The sequence below is a fragment of the Limanda limanda genome, chromosome 8 (assembly GCF_963576545.1).
Source record: "Limanda limanda chromosome 8, fLimLim1.1, whole genome shotgun sequence".
In the NCBI taxonomy this organism is placed as follows: Eukaryota; Metazoa; Chordata; class Actinopteri; order Pleuronectiformes; family Pleuronectidae; genus Limanda; species Limanda limanda.
Genome location: NC_083643.1, coordinates 19,344,989 through 19,360,611, shown reverse-complemented (window position 1 = coordinate 19,360,611; position 15,623 = coordinate 19,344,989). Strand labels below are relative to the sequence as shown.

At 40.0% G+C, this 15,623-nt stretch overlaps 3 protein-coding genes across 3 annotated transcripts; 1 reads left to right on the top strand and 2 right to left on the bottom strand.

Annotated features, from left to right (window-relative positions):
• Window positions 1–2,397: 2,397 nt before the first annotated feature.
• LOC133009422 (troponin I, slow skeletal muscle-like) lies at window positions 2,398–4,449 on the bottom strand. The gene is given in 6 exon segments (XM_061076924.1): window positions 2,398–2,481; window positions 2,926–3,099; window positions 3,459–3,548; window positions 3,888–4,019; window positions 4,159–4,200; window positions 4,435–4,449. Coding segments are annotated over 6 exon segments (537 nt in total).
• Window positions 4,450–5,879: 1,430 nt separating this feature from the next.
• LOC133009423 (troponin I, slow skeletal muscle-like) lies at window positions 5,880–7,103 on the bottom strand. The gene is made up of 5 exons (XM_061076925.1): window positions 7,047–7,103; window positions 6,517–6,648; window positions 6,335–6,424; window positions 6,063–6,233; window positions 5,880–5,982 (listed from the first exon to the last, which is right to left on the bottom strand). The coding sequence occupies exons 2-5, from the start codon at window positions 6,619–6,621 to the stop codon at window positions 5,896–5,898; spliced, it is 453 nt and encodes a 150-aa protein (XP_060932908.1). The 5' UTR covers window positions 6,622–6,648; window positions 7,047–7,103; the 3' UTR covers window positions 5,880–5,895.
• Window positions 7,104–12,360: 5,257 nt separating this feature from the next.
• On the top strand, window positions 12,361–15,374 carry LOC133009712 (interleukin-17 receptor A). The gene is made up of 9 exons (XM_061077250.1): window positions 12,361–12,502; window positions 12,573–12,691; window positions 12,795–12,915; window positions 13,266–13,313; window positions 13,397–13,554; window positions 13,691–13,765; window positions 13,874–13,943; window positions 14,296–14,391; window positions 14,482–15,374. Exons 1-9 carry the CDS (start codon window positions 12,361–12,363, stop codon window positions 15,372–15,374), a joined length of 1,722 nt encoding a protein of 573 aa, XP_060933233.1.
• Window positions 15,375–15,623: the final 249 nt, after the last annotated feature.

Genomic DNA, 15,623 nt, shown 5'->3' with positions numbered 1-15,623 from the left:
AGGGCTGACCACAGTCAGGCTGGGTCAGTGTCTGGACCAGATGGAGTTTGGGCCAAGATTTTAATGTGTCAAACTGAAGAAAGGTTTCAAACTACAGTATCTGCATTTCGTCATGCTGCTTCATTTATGGAAACAAATGAAGCAGCACCCAATGTGAATCTGGATCATGACAAGATGTCATGCAATAGACATGTATAGATGTGTTGAAAGTGCTGCCAACTCCAATATTACATATCCGTGTTTAAAACAGCCATATCATTGGTATTGTTTGCAAATACATTTATGGTCCATCTAATTTATTTTGGGAGATGTTGTCTGACATCTTGCTGTTGCTAGAATTTAGTTAGCTAGTTCTCTTTGCATCATTTCTGATATCCTCCATCCATCTGACTGTACATCACTCTTCCATTGCATTTGCATGATCACTGACTCCTGCAGTCTGCTCACACATTACAGGACCATCTTGTAGTAAAGAACAAAGTCAAGGATCACTCTGGTTTGTATTTAGGGGAGTAGAGGAACAAGAACAGCTGCATGTCAAGGCTTGAAGGTGCGTAAGCTGAGCTAGCCTCTGTCGCAACAAGGAATCAAATGCTCGGCCACTCAGGGACTCAGGTCCTCACGAAGACTAGTGAAGTAAACACAAATATTATCTTGAGACGACTCTTAACTTTGCTTTAAACCTATAGCTTTAAAGTGCTACCACAATGACTTGCACTTCCGTAAAGTTGGGGAACACTCAGAAGATGAGAAAAAAGACTGGACAGTAGTGATGCAGAAGAGGCGGAGACATCGAGACATGTTGTCTCTTATACACAGTTGATCAACATCCAAAAATAGTGGATCTTCTAACTCCCGTAATAGCACCAGTAGTTCTTTTTTTTTTTTTTTAAACCCTCCTTTAGACTTATGTCGACATTGTATAGTTGCTCACCTAATGTGATGTAATGTTCCTTAGCAGGTGGAAATGTGTGGAAGTTGGAGTGGACATTTGGTGCATCAGACTTTTTGCCAGAAGACTAGGGTTCATGTGCTGTCACAGACATACAGGTATACCTACAATCTTTTTGTAGTATAGGATCACCTCTAAAAGATAGCAGTGGGTGTGAACTCATCACGCTGATGATAACATGATTTTCAGAGTTCACATTATGAATCTGCTGACAAGTCACCTAGTGTCCAGTTTATTAAGTCAACTCATGTTTGAAATGTTAATTACAGCAACATAAATAATTCGAGTTTGGTGCAGAGGCTCCACCATCATCCCTGATTACGTAGAGATGATAAGCAAATATTGAAATCCTCTCTGCTGGAGCCGGCAGGTGGATGCGTGGGCTGAAAAAACAGGTGCAATTCTGACACATAGCAGCGCTGGCATTAACAGGCGAGAGATTGGGATTATTTACACCTGAGAGTGAATATAGGATGGTGGAGAAGGAGGCACGACATTTGTACCAGGACTGAAAGAGCAACAGGGGAGTGAGTCTTACTGGCTCATCCAAAGTGGGATAGCAATCTGAAGCTTTACGAGGGCAACGGTATTCAAAGAGGCTTTGCTAAAGAAGCATCTAGGAAATGGCATCTCTTAAACATACTGCAGAGTTTATGATCAACACTAAAATATAACTCAGTGGGGCACATCCACCTCACCACGACCCAACAGTCCCATTAAATTCAATTGTGTGACCACTTCAAATCGCTTGTTCTGTCAGAGCCTCAGTACCAAACCCAAAATATTTAGAAGCTAAAACTAGAGCATCTATTGAAAATCTATTGAAAGATTTGTGTAAATGTTATTTTATTATTAAAAGGTCTTGTGTGTCTCGTATTGTGTCTGTAATGATTATATTTAGGAGGAGGTGCGCTGATTGTAACCGTGCTCCTTGACATTTTAACTGAGCAGTTTATTGCAGCCCTGAACCTGTGACCTCTCTTATTTTGGGACGTTCACAGCTCCGCTTTTGATTGCAAAGAGGATTTAACAACTTTGTTCTCAGCTGCTATTGTTGTCAACTGCCAGGTCCTAGAATTTTTACTACCAACTGACTTGTGATCCCAGTCTTGGGATGAAGGTGATGAGAAGGTAGATATTTAGAAACAAAAAAACAGCATCAGCTTTGTGATTTCATCTGAAGTATTTATTATCATAAGATAAACCGGGATTCACCACAAATTTACAGCTCATGAAACACAACTGATTTCCAAATGCCGATTTCCAACAGTGCCAACATCATAAAATCATGGACAGGAGAGATTATATTTGAAATATACACAATCTTCTTCCTTTGAATCTTGAATTGAATCTTAAACATGAATATTGCACACTCACATTTTTCCCTTCTTAATTCTGTCCATTGTAAAAGAGCATTCATATTTAAAGTATCCAAACATACAGATCTACTGTCCTGCATCAAACAGCTTCTTCCTGCCCTCCATACCCGACATGGCCTCAACGTTCTTACGCCAGTCAGTCTCCTCTTTCTGTGTAGAGGAAGATTATTAACGAGTATTAGTGATACTGTATTTTCTCTCAAATGTAACACAAGCAGAACCACAGCATATTATTCAAACCCAGTTTAAGCCTTAAAGGGATAGTTCCCCAAAACTGAAAATGCACTCATTAACTTGTCACTCTGTCTGCTGTGATCCACGCGCGAGGAGGATATCAGAGGATATTTAGGCTTACGGACACTTGGATGACATTTTGTGTTTTTCTGAACGTTTGAAGAAGTGGTCCCCAGTTACTTCAATTGTATTGGACTGTGACTCCAAAAGTGTTTTGTGGACTCAAACACTTCACCCACCCCTCCATCAGCATAGTGGTGAGAAGAGAAGTGTCCCTTTGACCTCCTCTCATATCATCTTGAAAACTTTCAAAACCAGCGCATAAAAACGAAATGACTGGGGGCTATTTGCCACTCTTACCTTCTCCTCCTCTTTCTTCACAGTCTTGAGGTTGGCCTTGAAGTCCACGGACTCTTTCACCTTGGAGCCCAGCAGCGCTCCCAGCATGGCGTCGGCTGAGACCTTCACCTTCTTCAGAGTGGGCCGCTTCATCTTGCCCTTCAGCTCGACGATCTTCTGAGACAGATTCTCAATCTGTGGTAAACAAGTAGAACATCTTCAGTGTGTAAGATTTAGGTGAAAGGGAGCTATTGGCAGACATTGAATATATTATAATCCTAGTGATGTTTTGACTAGTGTGTAATCATCTAAATTCAAATGGTTGTGTTTTTTACCCTAGAATGGCCCCTTTATATTTAAATACTTCATATTTACATCAAGTGCAGGTCCTCTCTACGGAGGCTGCCATGTTTTTTACATAAGCCCAAACTGGACAAACAAAACACCTTCTGAGTTTGTATGACAACTGAAGGTTTCCACGGGTGTGGGTATTCAGCTGCAACATGCAACTTCACCACTATATCTTATACACTTAACCTTTAAACAACACGTACCTCCTTGCTATTTTTCACCACCTTGGCTTCAATGTCGTAGCGCTCGTCATCCACTTTATCAATCTTATGGTACAGGTCTTTGCACACAGCCTATCGACAGAGAGAGGATCAAATGTAATGAAAGTCTTCTGTTACTGCTGCACGTGTCAGGTTACATCTAGAGTACTACCTTAATTATTAGTGGATACTTGCTGTGTATTTTATATGCTAGGTAATATTTTATTGAGTTGCTATTGCCTTGAACGTTTGACTGAGTAGTTGTGTCAGCCAAATTCCCAAAATATATATATATATGTTCTCCAATGCACCTCTTGCATGAACATGCTGAATGCATGGCTTCTAGAGGGCTGCTTACGTGTGAACCATTTAACCCATGTCGTTTCATTGTGGTATGTGCGATAGGGGGCTAGTGCAGTGACCTGAACATACCTGAAGGTCCTGCATGGACAAACCCGACAGCTGGACTGAAGGGACTCGCTCACTCAAAGAACTTTCTCTCTCCAGCTTCTTCGCCTCCTTCTCCTTCTCCAACATCACCGTCGCCATCTTCAGCAGTTTGGTCTAGGATTAGGAAAGACACACACAGTTTTACTGGCACATTTTGTGGACATGTGGATTGTGTCATGATGTAGATGATTTAGCAGTAAATTGTTTTGGGTCAGATGGTCACAGACATGATGTTGTAATGAAGAGACTGCACCTTTAGAGCCAGCCTGCGAGAGGCAGAGGTCTTTGATTTTTTCTGCATAAAAGACAGAAGATGAAAACAGTTACATAAAAAGATCCACATGGTTTAAAAGATAAATCATTTTAAGATAATAATAATACAATCCTCAGATAATAAGAATACTTACAGGTCTGTGGATGAAGAGATTTGGAAAAGAAAGAAATAAGAATACAGGTTGAGTAATGACATCACAAAACAACAATTTTATACATGGTTAATTTTTAAGTAAACAAAAGATATTTATATAACTTACCCCTCAGACATGGTTGGATGCCTCTGGTCTGCTGAAAAAAGAATAAAAGGTTATAGACCCAGGTCTGAAAAGATTTCACAATAGAAGCAATATATGCAAGCAAGATTTCTTTAGCATTTTTCAACTGTATAATAAACTCGAAGCTTTTATAAATGAACTGATATTTTATCATGTATGAATTATTATGTGATTCATTTTGTGAACCATTATTTTAGTTTATATTACTACACTAACTTTGTATTCACGCTTTGCTGGATAAGCTCGGTGAGACTCATCCAAAAACACCAACGTTAAAACTCTGAATTAGAAACACTGTCTGTGTGTTGCAGGTTGTTTGAATGATCTGTTTTCAAGGCAACCAGACCAGAAACAAAATCTGAATTAGTTATTGCAGGAAAAGACAAACAGCAGTATAAGTATAGGAATTATAAAAAATTCCCACACATGTGTTTAAATAATTGCGTTCTTACAAAAAAAGGTCAAAGCACCATGTTTCCTGAAAAAACAGAAATAAATCTTAAATTTACAGTAAATTTGCATGTTTATGACGTTTCCCTTGGCTCTGCATTACCTTTTCCTTCCAGACAACAGGTGAAACTGTATTAAATATTCTCATTGTCATCATCAAATCAATCAACATACCTTTTTAAATCTCTTCAGAAATCCTGTCGGGGTTAGACTCAGTGAATTTAAATGAAGATGAATGAAATGAAGAAGAAAGCTCAAGTCACAGTCTTGATTGTCGCCTATTTTATACTGTGAGTGTCAAACTAAAATGCTGCCTCCTGTGTCATGAGAGCAAGTGAACTGTAAATCACTGCACCTCCACATGACATCCCCCCCAACAGCAGGTTCCCCACCACTCAACAACCACATTATAGGATGTCAGAGGAGTCTGGACTCTGCATTAACATCTGTTTGACTGTGAATCTAACACACCACTATAATTTCTAGTATTATTGAAATAGCTAACTGGATCACTAGATTACAATTAAACATGAACAAATGAGACAAATTAAACAGACAAGTGATTGTGGTTGTTTAATCAGCATCACATGTATTACACATAGGGGGACAGCGCCATCATCTGTATAATATGAATACTGCACTTCAAAAAACAAACTCAAACGTACTCCAGTCAAAAGACACAATTTCAACATTCAAAGGATGCAAATTCGTCTAATTAAAGTGGCACACAGTGGCAGTCATTATATACAGGTTTACATTACATCAAGTGCATTTGTGCATTTGTTTAATATTTGTTGTGTTGACATGAACTTATCAGGTTTGTTTCATCCTGAAAGCAAAATATTTTTTGTGTGGACATTAATTCTTAAATTAAGACAAAAAAATCAATTAATTTTAATCTTGAATAAATCACTTCAACATTGGAAACTCAAGATTTTCTTTAGAATCAATGTGTTGCTAACATCGTCTTGTTTAACATGAGCAGCCTCTTATTGTCCAGCAGTGAACAGCTTCTTCCTGCCCTGCATACCGGACATGGCCTCCACGTTCTTACGCCAGTCGGTCACCTCTTCCTTCTGGAAAGTGATGACACAATAGATTTTTAATCCAAAGTGTATTATGCCCTGTGGACGATTTTATCAGCCAACAACTTTACCTTGTCATCCTCTTTCTTCACTGTCTTCAGTTTGGCCTTGAAATCCGCCTTTGTGAGTTTGGTGTTTTCGGTGTATGCACCCAGCATGTCGTCCGTCGTTTTCTTCACCCTCTTCAGGTTGGGCCGCTTCACCCCCTTCAGCTCAATGATCTTGTGATTCAGTGTCTGGATCTGTGCAACAAAAGTCAAGCTCACTGGTGAACCAACAATCCCACTAAATCATCCAGATAGGCCAGTAAATGTATTTATATTGTATTTGCGACCAACTGTACCTCAGTCCCACTTCTGACTGCCTTAGCCTCCATATCATAGCGTGCTTCATCTACAGCATCAATCTTACGATTTAGCTCTTTACAAAGATCCTGCAAAGAAAAAATAACCATGAAAAAAACAGATATAAACTATAAAAGTAAAGTAACACTGATCAAATCAGCTGAGCTGGTTGCGTCAGTACCTGCAGCTCCTGGACGGACAGACCTGAGAGCTTCAGTGGAGGGAAACACTCGTTCACAACTCTTTCTTTCTCCTGTTTTGTCTCTTCACTTTCAGCCACCAGCATAGAAGCTGCCTTCTTCAGCAGTTTGGACTGGAGGATAACAAGGTCTTATTTAGTGATGAAAACCAAAACAGTTTTCAACTCCCCAAAACCATCGATCCACTGAAATTCAGTCAAGCTGCACAAAATTATATTTACTCATAGATATTAGTTCCCTGAATATGCCTGAATATTCTCTGGGAAAACAATGAATATTCGCAATCAAATGCCCCCTGATCCAGATTCACAAAAAATGTAAGTAGTTCTTCCCTGATCCACCAAGTTTCCTCCTAATCTGTTCAGTTGTTTTTGTGTAATCTGGTTCACAAACAAACAAATAAACATACAAACTAACAAACAAATGGACAGGGGTCACAACACAATGTCCTTGTTGGAGGTGATCATGCAGCATGCTGTTCACATATTGGCTCAAGCGCTACAAGTCTTACCTTCAAATGCAGACGGCGAGTTGCTGAATACTTTGGCTTTCTCTGTGACAAAGAAACGCACACTTTACACATTCACACACGGCTATAAATCTAGGTTTTATATGTAATATTAAGCATGGAATTCATAAAACCTCTGAATATATACGGATGATCAATTAATGAAAGAAAACATTTTTGCTCACCGGTCTTCCTCATCATTTGACATGAAAAGTGAACAAAAGAATATTTTGTTGGAAACCAGAAGAAACAGGTCGGTGAGAACACACAGTAAAAGTAGAGAATATGTGAAGTGGAGTGGATTTGTACACAAATCAGTTACGTAAAGAAGTTAATACTCACCCCTCAGACATGGTTGCAACTTATGGTACCTTTTGAGCAAAAACACAATTTTTAGAATCATTTTATCAATAACATGTGTTTTATTAGACAATTGATGCAAACTTCACTTAATATAAATCATCATATTATTTATCTGTATCCAGCAAAGTCTCAGTAGTATTGTCAACAAATAGCATGATGAAAATGGTGAATACGACAAGTGAAATAATAGATTTATAAGTGCTAATTCTCCACAGGGGCTCTCGGCTACACCTCTCTATTCTTCCAGGACCAGCTAATCCTTACTATTGTTATAAAGGGGTGATGAGGGGTCTGTTTGTGCGGCTATATTTGGACACATGTCGCTCATGCTTTGGTGTGTCCTCGCATCATGTGGCCTTGATGATGCCAGAGACAGTTAAGCTGCAGAGCTCTAGCAGCCAAGTGAGGGACAAAACAAAATCTGTGGGGACTGTTAGACTGGAAAACTAGAGCAGCCCTAGCCCTTCAGGATTAATATGATTGTTTTCTTGTTTTGAATCAGGTTATTAGTTGTTTGCATGTAGCATCCACACTAGAAAGTTCCAGTTTAGGTTCAAATGAAAATGAAAAGGACTTAAATAAGTTGTGTAATATAATTGTCATTATATCCCCTCCAGTGTCACTTTCCGTCACTTTCTCTGACCTTAATCAACAACATTTAATAAATGAACTCTGACATTTCATATTAATAAACAGATTGAGGTGTCAGAGCAGAACTAAAGCCTGTCAGGGCCCTTTAACACAACACAGCAATATATCCAATTTGTGGTAAGCCGGCTTGACAGGGAGCAAAAGTCAAGGTAAACAAGCAAAGCCTGCAGACTTTGCCCTCCACGCCAGTCCATACGAGTGAGCCATCATCACTTATCACACCAGCTTTTCAGCCGTAGCCGTGGGTCAAGCACCAATACTTCGGTGGCCAGTTCAAGCCTCGGGTTACATATCCTCACTTAGAGGATCAAGCGCCCATCAAGAAGCTTGAGGTGTCGTAGAAGTCAAAGCCTGAAAGCCACAAGGTTGCTTTGAAACCTTGTCAGAAGTAGTAACATAGCAGGGATTCCCTCATATAAATACCGGCGACAGTATACAGTAGGCTGGTCAGGGGCATGCTGATATGCAGTGTTCACTACTCACTGTAAAGCTGGACTAGACTTAACCCAGACTAACACTTGGCTGTAGAGACTAGAAGATCTAGAATGAATCTGAATTGTTGCGACACATAAGAGTTTCATTAAAGGATCCAACTTACCTTGAGTTTTAGAAGAAATCAGAGCAGCAGCAGCAGCAGCAGTGGTGAGCGAGGTCAGGAAATGACTTTATAGTTATAATCGAGCGATTCGTGCCGTGATGATGTGAATGCCCCCCCTCCAGCACCTGACAATTGCTGTATCACAATGCACAATCCCCTTCTTGAGTCGCCCTCAACCCGTGACCCATTTATTTCATGTTATTGTTCTGCACAGGGTCACACCTCAAACACCCCTGATCTGATAGGCAGCTGAGTAATCCTCTGTGCAGACATCAGATACCTGTCATGGGACGTGCTGGCTTAGGCTCTAACGACAAAGACAAACTGTTATGAAGGTGCCTTTTCAGGTCGGGTTCAAAAGTGAATCAGTTTATGAAGACGAATTGGAAAATCCTTTAATAAAGTAGTATAATTGTTTTGTTGTTAAGTTGTTTTTGGGCATGACCATACTTTGAGCAGGCTAAGATGCTAAGGGGATCCGAGCATCACCAAAGTTATTTGTTTCTTTGGGTCCATTCAGGGTGTTGTGGTAATTCTTCCAATAGTTTTCAAGACTTGGGGTTTGGAACCAAAGGACGGACCGACCTTTGCACTCACATACAACAACAACTTTACTCAAGGTGAACTGATCAATCAGTTGCTCTCCTGTGGCCAATCACAAGTTTAGTGACCTCCTGAATAAAAAACAGACTTACTTGAATACAATATGTTGTTGACTGAATGTGTGGACAGTAAACAAGAGGAGGAAAAGTTTTACAAACAATTGCATAGAAAACAGCTACGGTTCAGATACCAGTTATCTTTACTTAATAGTAAGAATTTTTACAGATGAATTGTATTGTGCTATTTCTTATATATGTTTTCAACTGCAAAATTGGTGGGTTGAATAAAATATTTACATAAATCCTGAACGCAGCACGTCACAGACTGGAAGACAGTTGTTCTGAATATAAGTGTATTTTTATATTTGGATCATGGTGCCATCATGGCTCCTGAATCACTGCTGTGACACCACTCTCATACAGAGGATAAATACAACAGCTACTTTCTATTCTGGTGAGTCGTCAGAGGCACAGGACTGTCTGTCCATCTGCCTTTCTGTCTGTCTGTCTGTTTCTCTATCAATCTGTAGGTCTGTCTGTCTGTCTGTCTGTCTGTCTGTCTGTCTGTCTGTCTGTCTGTCTGTCTGTCTGTCTGTCTGTCTGTCTGTCTGTCTGTCTGTCTGTCTGTCTGTCTGTCTGTCTGTCTGTCTGTCTGTCTGTCTGTCTGTCTGTCTGTCTGTCTGTCTGTCTGTCTGTCTGTCTGTCTGTCTGTCTGTCTGTCTGTCTGTCTGTCTGTCTGTCTGTCTGTCTGTCTGTCTGTCTGTCTGTCTGTCTGTCTGTCTGTCTTTCCATTTTTCTGTCTTTCTATCTATCAGTCTGTCTGGAGTGGGTGTGGCTGAGGGGTAGAGTGGTCGTCTCCCAACCAGAAGGCTGTCTTCCCCATCTGCATGCAGAAGTGTCCTTAGGAACCCCAAAAAACACAAGGCACAAATTTTAGGTCACTTTGGATAAAATTACATGTAATTTAATTTCCATCCACCTATATGTCTAATTGTCTATGTCTGTCTGTCTGTCTATCCACCTCTCTGTCTATGTCTGTCCATTACCGTCTGTCTGTTTGTCTGTCTGTTTATCTGTATGTCTTACTTGATTACTTACTTGATTCTTGCTGTTTTGGGTTTGTTCCCTCATGGTTGAATGCAATTATTGTAAGTCGCTTTTCTAATGTAATGTCTTTATGTCTCTATGTCTTTCTTTCTCTCTGCCTGTCTGTTCGTCTATCTGTCTGTATGTCTGTCTTTCTCTGTCTGTATTTCTCTCTGTCTGTGTGTCTCTCTGTCTGTGTGTCTGTGTGTCTGTCTGTCTGTCTGTCTGTGTGTCTGTCTGTCTGTCTGTCTGTCTGTCTGTCTGTCTGTCTGTCTGTCTGTCTGTCTGTCTGTCTGTCTGTCTGTCTGTCTGTCTGTCTGTCTGTCTGTCTGTCTGTCTGTCTGTCTGTCTGTCTGTCTGTCTGTCTGTCTGTCTGTCTGTCTGTCTGTCTGTCTGTCTGTCTGTCTGTCTGTCTGTCTGTCTGTCTGTCTGTCCCTCTCTATATCTGATCTGTATTTCTCTCTGTCTGTATGTCTCTCTCTCTATCTGTCTTACCATCCACCTGTCTGGCTGTCTGAATATCTGTCTGTCTTACCATTCACCTGTCTGTCTGTATGTCTATCTGTCTGTCTTACCATTCACCTATCTGTCTGTTTGTCTCTCTGTCTGTCTGTTTTTCTCTCTGCCTGTGTCTGTCTGTCTGTCTATCCACCTCTCTGTCTGTCTGTATGTCTCTTTGTCTTTCTGTTTGTCTCTCTGGTTGCGGGTCTCTCTCTCTGTCCACATGTCTGTCTGTGAGTTATGTAAACTGATACAGTTGAGCTCAAGATCCAAACAGAGCCACAGACACATTTTTGTCCTATAAAATAGAATCCTTGGCACCTTAGATGCTCATGTCCCTTTTTCCTCCTCATTTCCTGTAAATGTTCTACCGTTTACTGTCCAACAAAGACTAAAATATCCAAATAACATACAATATGGTTTTAAATACCAAAATGCAGGGTACAATCTTTCGACAGGACATATACTATTTATAAACTTGGTCGCTGCTGCCACCCAGTGAATGGTTGGTGCATTGACATATTAGATGGCATAAGTTTTTACATTCTTTGAGAAGTAGGAACAAGAAAATCAAACATTCAGACAGCAATATAAGTAACCAATTCTGTTCTCTCGATAGGAATGGAAACTACAAACCACACCTGATAAGGACGTCCTTCCTGTGTATTCAGATGCCAGCACCTGATAAATCTGAAACAAATCTCACTGGTTAAAGTCAGAGTGCCATTTTCTTCTTAGTGTTTGTTTAACCAGACCCTCAAACCATCTCCTCAGAAAGAGTCACTTAGTGTTTTGTATTTACTCTTTAGTTTCTAAAGCTTTTTCTCCTGTATTGTGCAGCACCACCAGCAACACAATGGGCCAGCTTTCTTTTTTCTGTTTTTGTTTAACTGCTGGACTCACAGCTTCGTCTTGTCTTCGGATTCTGAACCCACATCAGGACTGCAGACAACCGGTGAGGATTCAAAGTATCTTTGAGCAGTGTTAACAAATATTGAAGTGGGTTATTTCCAATCATAACATGTGTGTTTTGCCGTATTTTTTTCAGGGTCTTTCCATTTGCAAAATCAGTGAGTATTTTAATTGTTATGTAGCCTATAGTTAAAACAACAGAATGGAAATATTTTGTACAAGTCTAGGCACTTTTGGATATGACAGTTTTTAGTATTATTCTTAGTAAGGTGGAAAATGTATGCATTAATGAGCTGGTGAGTGTGGGACTAACTTTAATGAATGTTCTTTTTACATTGATGTTGTTCTATTAATCAGAATTTGTCAAGCACTTAGTTACTATGACGTCAGATGGAATATTTTGCAGTGGAGCAAAGTAGCGTAGGAGTGAAATGAAATAAGCAGAACTCATTGGGAAATTTCAAGTAAATAACAAGTTTCACAAATTTTTACCTTTGTGTCGTGATAAAGTAAATGTATTGCATATTTCTGTACAATTTTCCACCACTGCATATCAGTCCGTGAAATGTATCTGAAACATGCTCATGTTTGCACTATCCCCTAAATGCCAGATAACTGTTCAGATAAACACAAGGTATCTCAAGCTCCTAGCGGCCCATATTCGTTTTCTGAGTATGTGGGAGTCGTGACTGACGAACGTGGGATCGTCCCCAGTATGAATGTGGAATGGAGTTTAGAGTCAAATGGTAAGTAATGCTAAACTCTGCAGCTCTGTGTAAAAGCACTTTACTCTACAATATGCTCTTCTATTCACAGGAGGTGTATTACACCTGTCTGGGTCAGAGATAAATATTCGGGATGAAAAAAGTAATCAGAGTGTATGTGTGCGGTTTTCTTTCAATATCAGTAAACAGCTTAATCCAAGCTATGAGAGGGTAAGCAACATATATCTTTAACTTCTGCTGTAGCAGTGCCAACCAGTATACACATATACACACAGATGATATAAAGCAATTATGATTTTCATTTCTCTATCAGTGGAACTTTTCCTTGGATGGAGTTGTGGTCGAGCCTGATCATACATACGCAGTGTCAGTTGTTAATTTGCCAGAACCCAAGAGTAAAGACCTCACTATGAGAAAGATCATTATTATCCCAGGTGAGTTTCCTTCATGTCTCAAAAGTCAAAAATATCATCAAAAGTATTTTTATTTTCTTATTTTTTGTCAGATATACATTTTTGGGATTTGTCACATGATGTCAATCGTATTTGCACAGTTATAAAAAAAAGTTAATCGATTGCCATCTAATCAATTAACAACTGCAGCATTGATTTTAAGTTTCCCTTTCAACATGTTGTTTATTTGTTAAAGCAGCAGGACACTTTATACTTGTTCACCTTATTATTTACATTTTTGTCGTTATTTCCCCAGTTCACTGATTTTGTTGCTTTTTTTGTTAACAAGAGGAAGTTTAAAACGTCCTAATCAGCTTCTTCTCAATCATCAGGATGTGGTGACAGCAGAATCCAAACGGCTCAAATGTGTATCGAAAATGGTAAATTTCTCATTTTTACACTTCTCCAGTTTTAATGCAAAACCCCAAGAAATCCATTGTACTCTTTGCATATTTTATTTCAGGTAGTCTATGGAAGCCTCACATGACCCCAGCCATGTATTTCGATGAGGAAAAGAAAAAGTTGTTTGTCGTTGTGGGTTTTGAGGCAGCAGAGTATTCAGAGAGATACCAAGTCTCCATCCAGAGCCAGACTTCCCATTATTCACACAATGTCTCAAAGGTAAATACACCTAATGTCTCCCATTTCACCAGGGATGACCAGAATAACTGTGTGAGACCTAATTTGTTCGACCATCATGCACATGCTGTAGAGTAACTAAACCAGAATTTATTTTCTTATTCCATTAAACAAACAGGAGAACAGAACATCACTAAACGTGACCTTTGCATTTGGTTTTGGGCAGCTCCCAAAGTGTGACATGTTGTTATCGGTGAGTTCGGTTTTGATTTAATCTCCCATCATCATTAGTTAACAATGTAATTTAACTTTCAGAGGAAGAGTATCAACATTACAGTGACTTTACTCTGCTGTTTCATAGATTCAACCCTTTTTTATACGATGCAAAAACAGCTGTCAACGCCACGAGATAACAATCAAAGACTGTCCTTGTAAGTACCTTTTTTGACCCATTCTCAATGACTTGAATCAGTGACTCCAAAGACCCATTAAAATGAAGCACAGTTCACTTGTTACCCCTTGTTACAGCCTTTCTGAAATTATTTAAATATTTATTTCAAACCCCAAAAATGTGAACTAATAATATAAAAGAAAACAGATGCAAATTTAGGTATCAAACCTTTTTTTTATGAATCTTTTAACCAACCCATTGAGATTTAAGACCAGTGCATGAGCGCCAAACCTCAGATTGGGAATCACTGGTTTCATTATGTTTTCATTAACTTTTTGTATTTACATAAAGGTGTTTCTAAACTCTATCTGTTTATCTTGTTTTTTATTCAGATTCTTCACCACGGACGTTCATCATAAAGGCAGTGGTGGGCCTGTTTGTCATTGCGCTTTTCTTTTTTTACTTCCTGTGGAGAGCATGTCATAAAGGTTTGTCCTCGTACACTTAAACTTAACTTGAATTCATTTAAATTAAGCTATCATTGAATTCAAACTTGATTAACTGCATCATTTTCCCAGGTTCCCTGAACACATCCTCATCTGCTGCCAGACACCAGCCAGAGGGTTTTCAAATGCAAGAGAGAAAACGAGTCCTGGTCCTCTACTCTCTCGACCACCCCTTGTACAAAAACATCGTTCTCAAGCTGTGTGGCTTCCTTGCAGCCAAATGCGGCACAGAAGTGGTGCTGGATCTGCTGGACTCTGCCAGACTGGGAGCACTGGGAAGGATTCAGTGGTTGGACTGGCACAGAGAGCAAATTGAAAACTCCTCAGATAAGATACTAATCCTGTGCTCAAGAGGGGTACAGGCCAAATGGAGAGCCATGTGTGGAGACAAACAGGTTATTCTGAGGGAGGACGTCCACTCACCTGTAGGCGACATGCTCACTCCAGCCCTCTGCCTCCTGGTGCCACATTTCATCAGATCTGCATCCTATGAAAAATACTTGGTGGCTTATTTCGATCATGTTTGTTCAGAGGAGGACGTCCCTTCACCTTTCAACATCGCAGTGAGGTACAAGCTGATGAAACAGTTCGAGGAACTGTTTTTTAGGATCCTGGACACTGAGAAGCATGAACCAGGCAGAATGAACCACATCGAAGGGCTTTCCGAGGACGTGTACCATCAGTGCCCCTCGGGTAGAGCCCTGCAGGATGCCATAGAGGCTTTCCATGCACATCAGCTGGAGCATCCACACTGGTTTGAAGAAGAATCACTGGAGAGCTCAGAGCTGCAGGCTGATGAGTCCCACATGACCAAGCAGCCTGACAGATCTCACTCCTTACCTGACTCCACCAAAGTCATCAGCCATGTAAAGACCTGTGACACTGATTTCACTGCTAACAGAATGGCACTCAAAGGACCCGAGCAGCTGTTTATGTGCTCAGTTGAGTTCAGATCTTACTGTTGAGGCAAAGCAGCCGGTGTGACTGCATCCGGGTGATGATGCTCTTTAGGAAGATCTTAACAGGAAAACACTGAGGGTAGCACTTCACTTATGTAGTTTAATGACAACTACGGCCTGATTCAGAAGCAAAATTCTGTGACATCATCAGAAACAAAGAAAAGGATCTCCAAGTAGGAATAGATACTTATCCATAAAATAAACTAGAAAGGCACTAGAGCGCATACCAAGGCTCAATAGTCCATTTAAATTCAC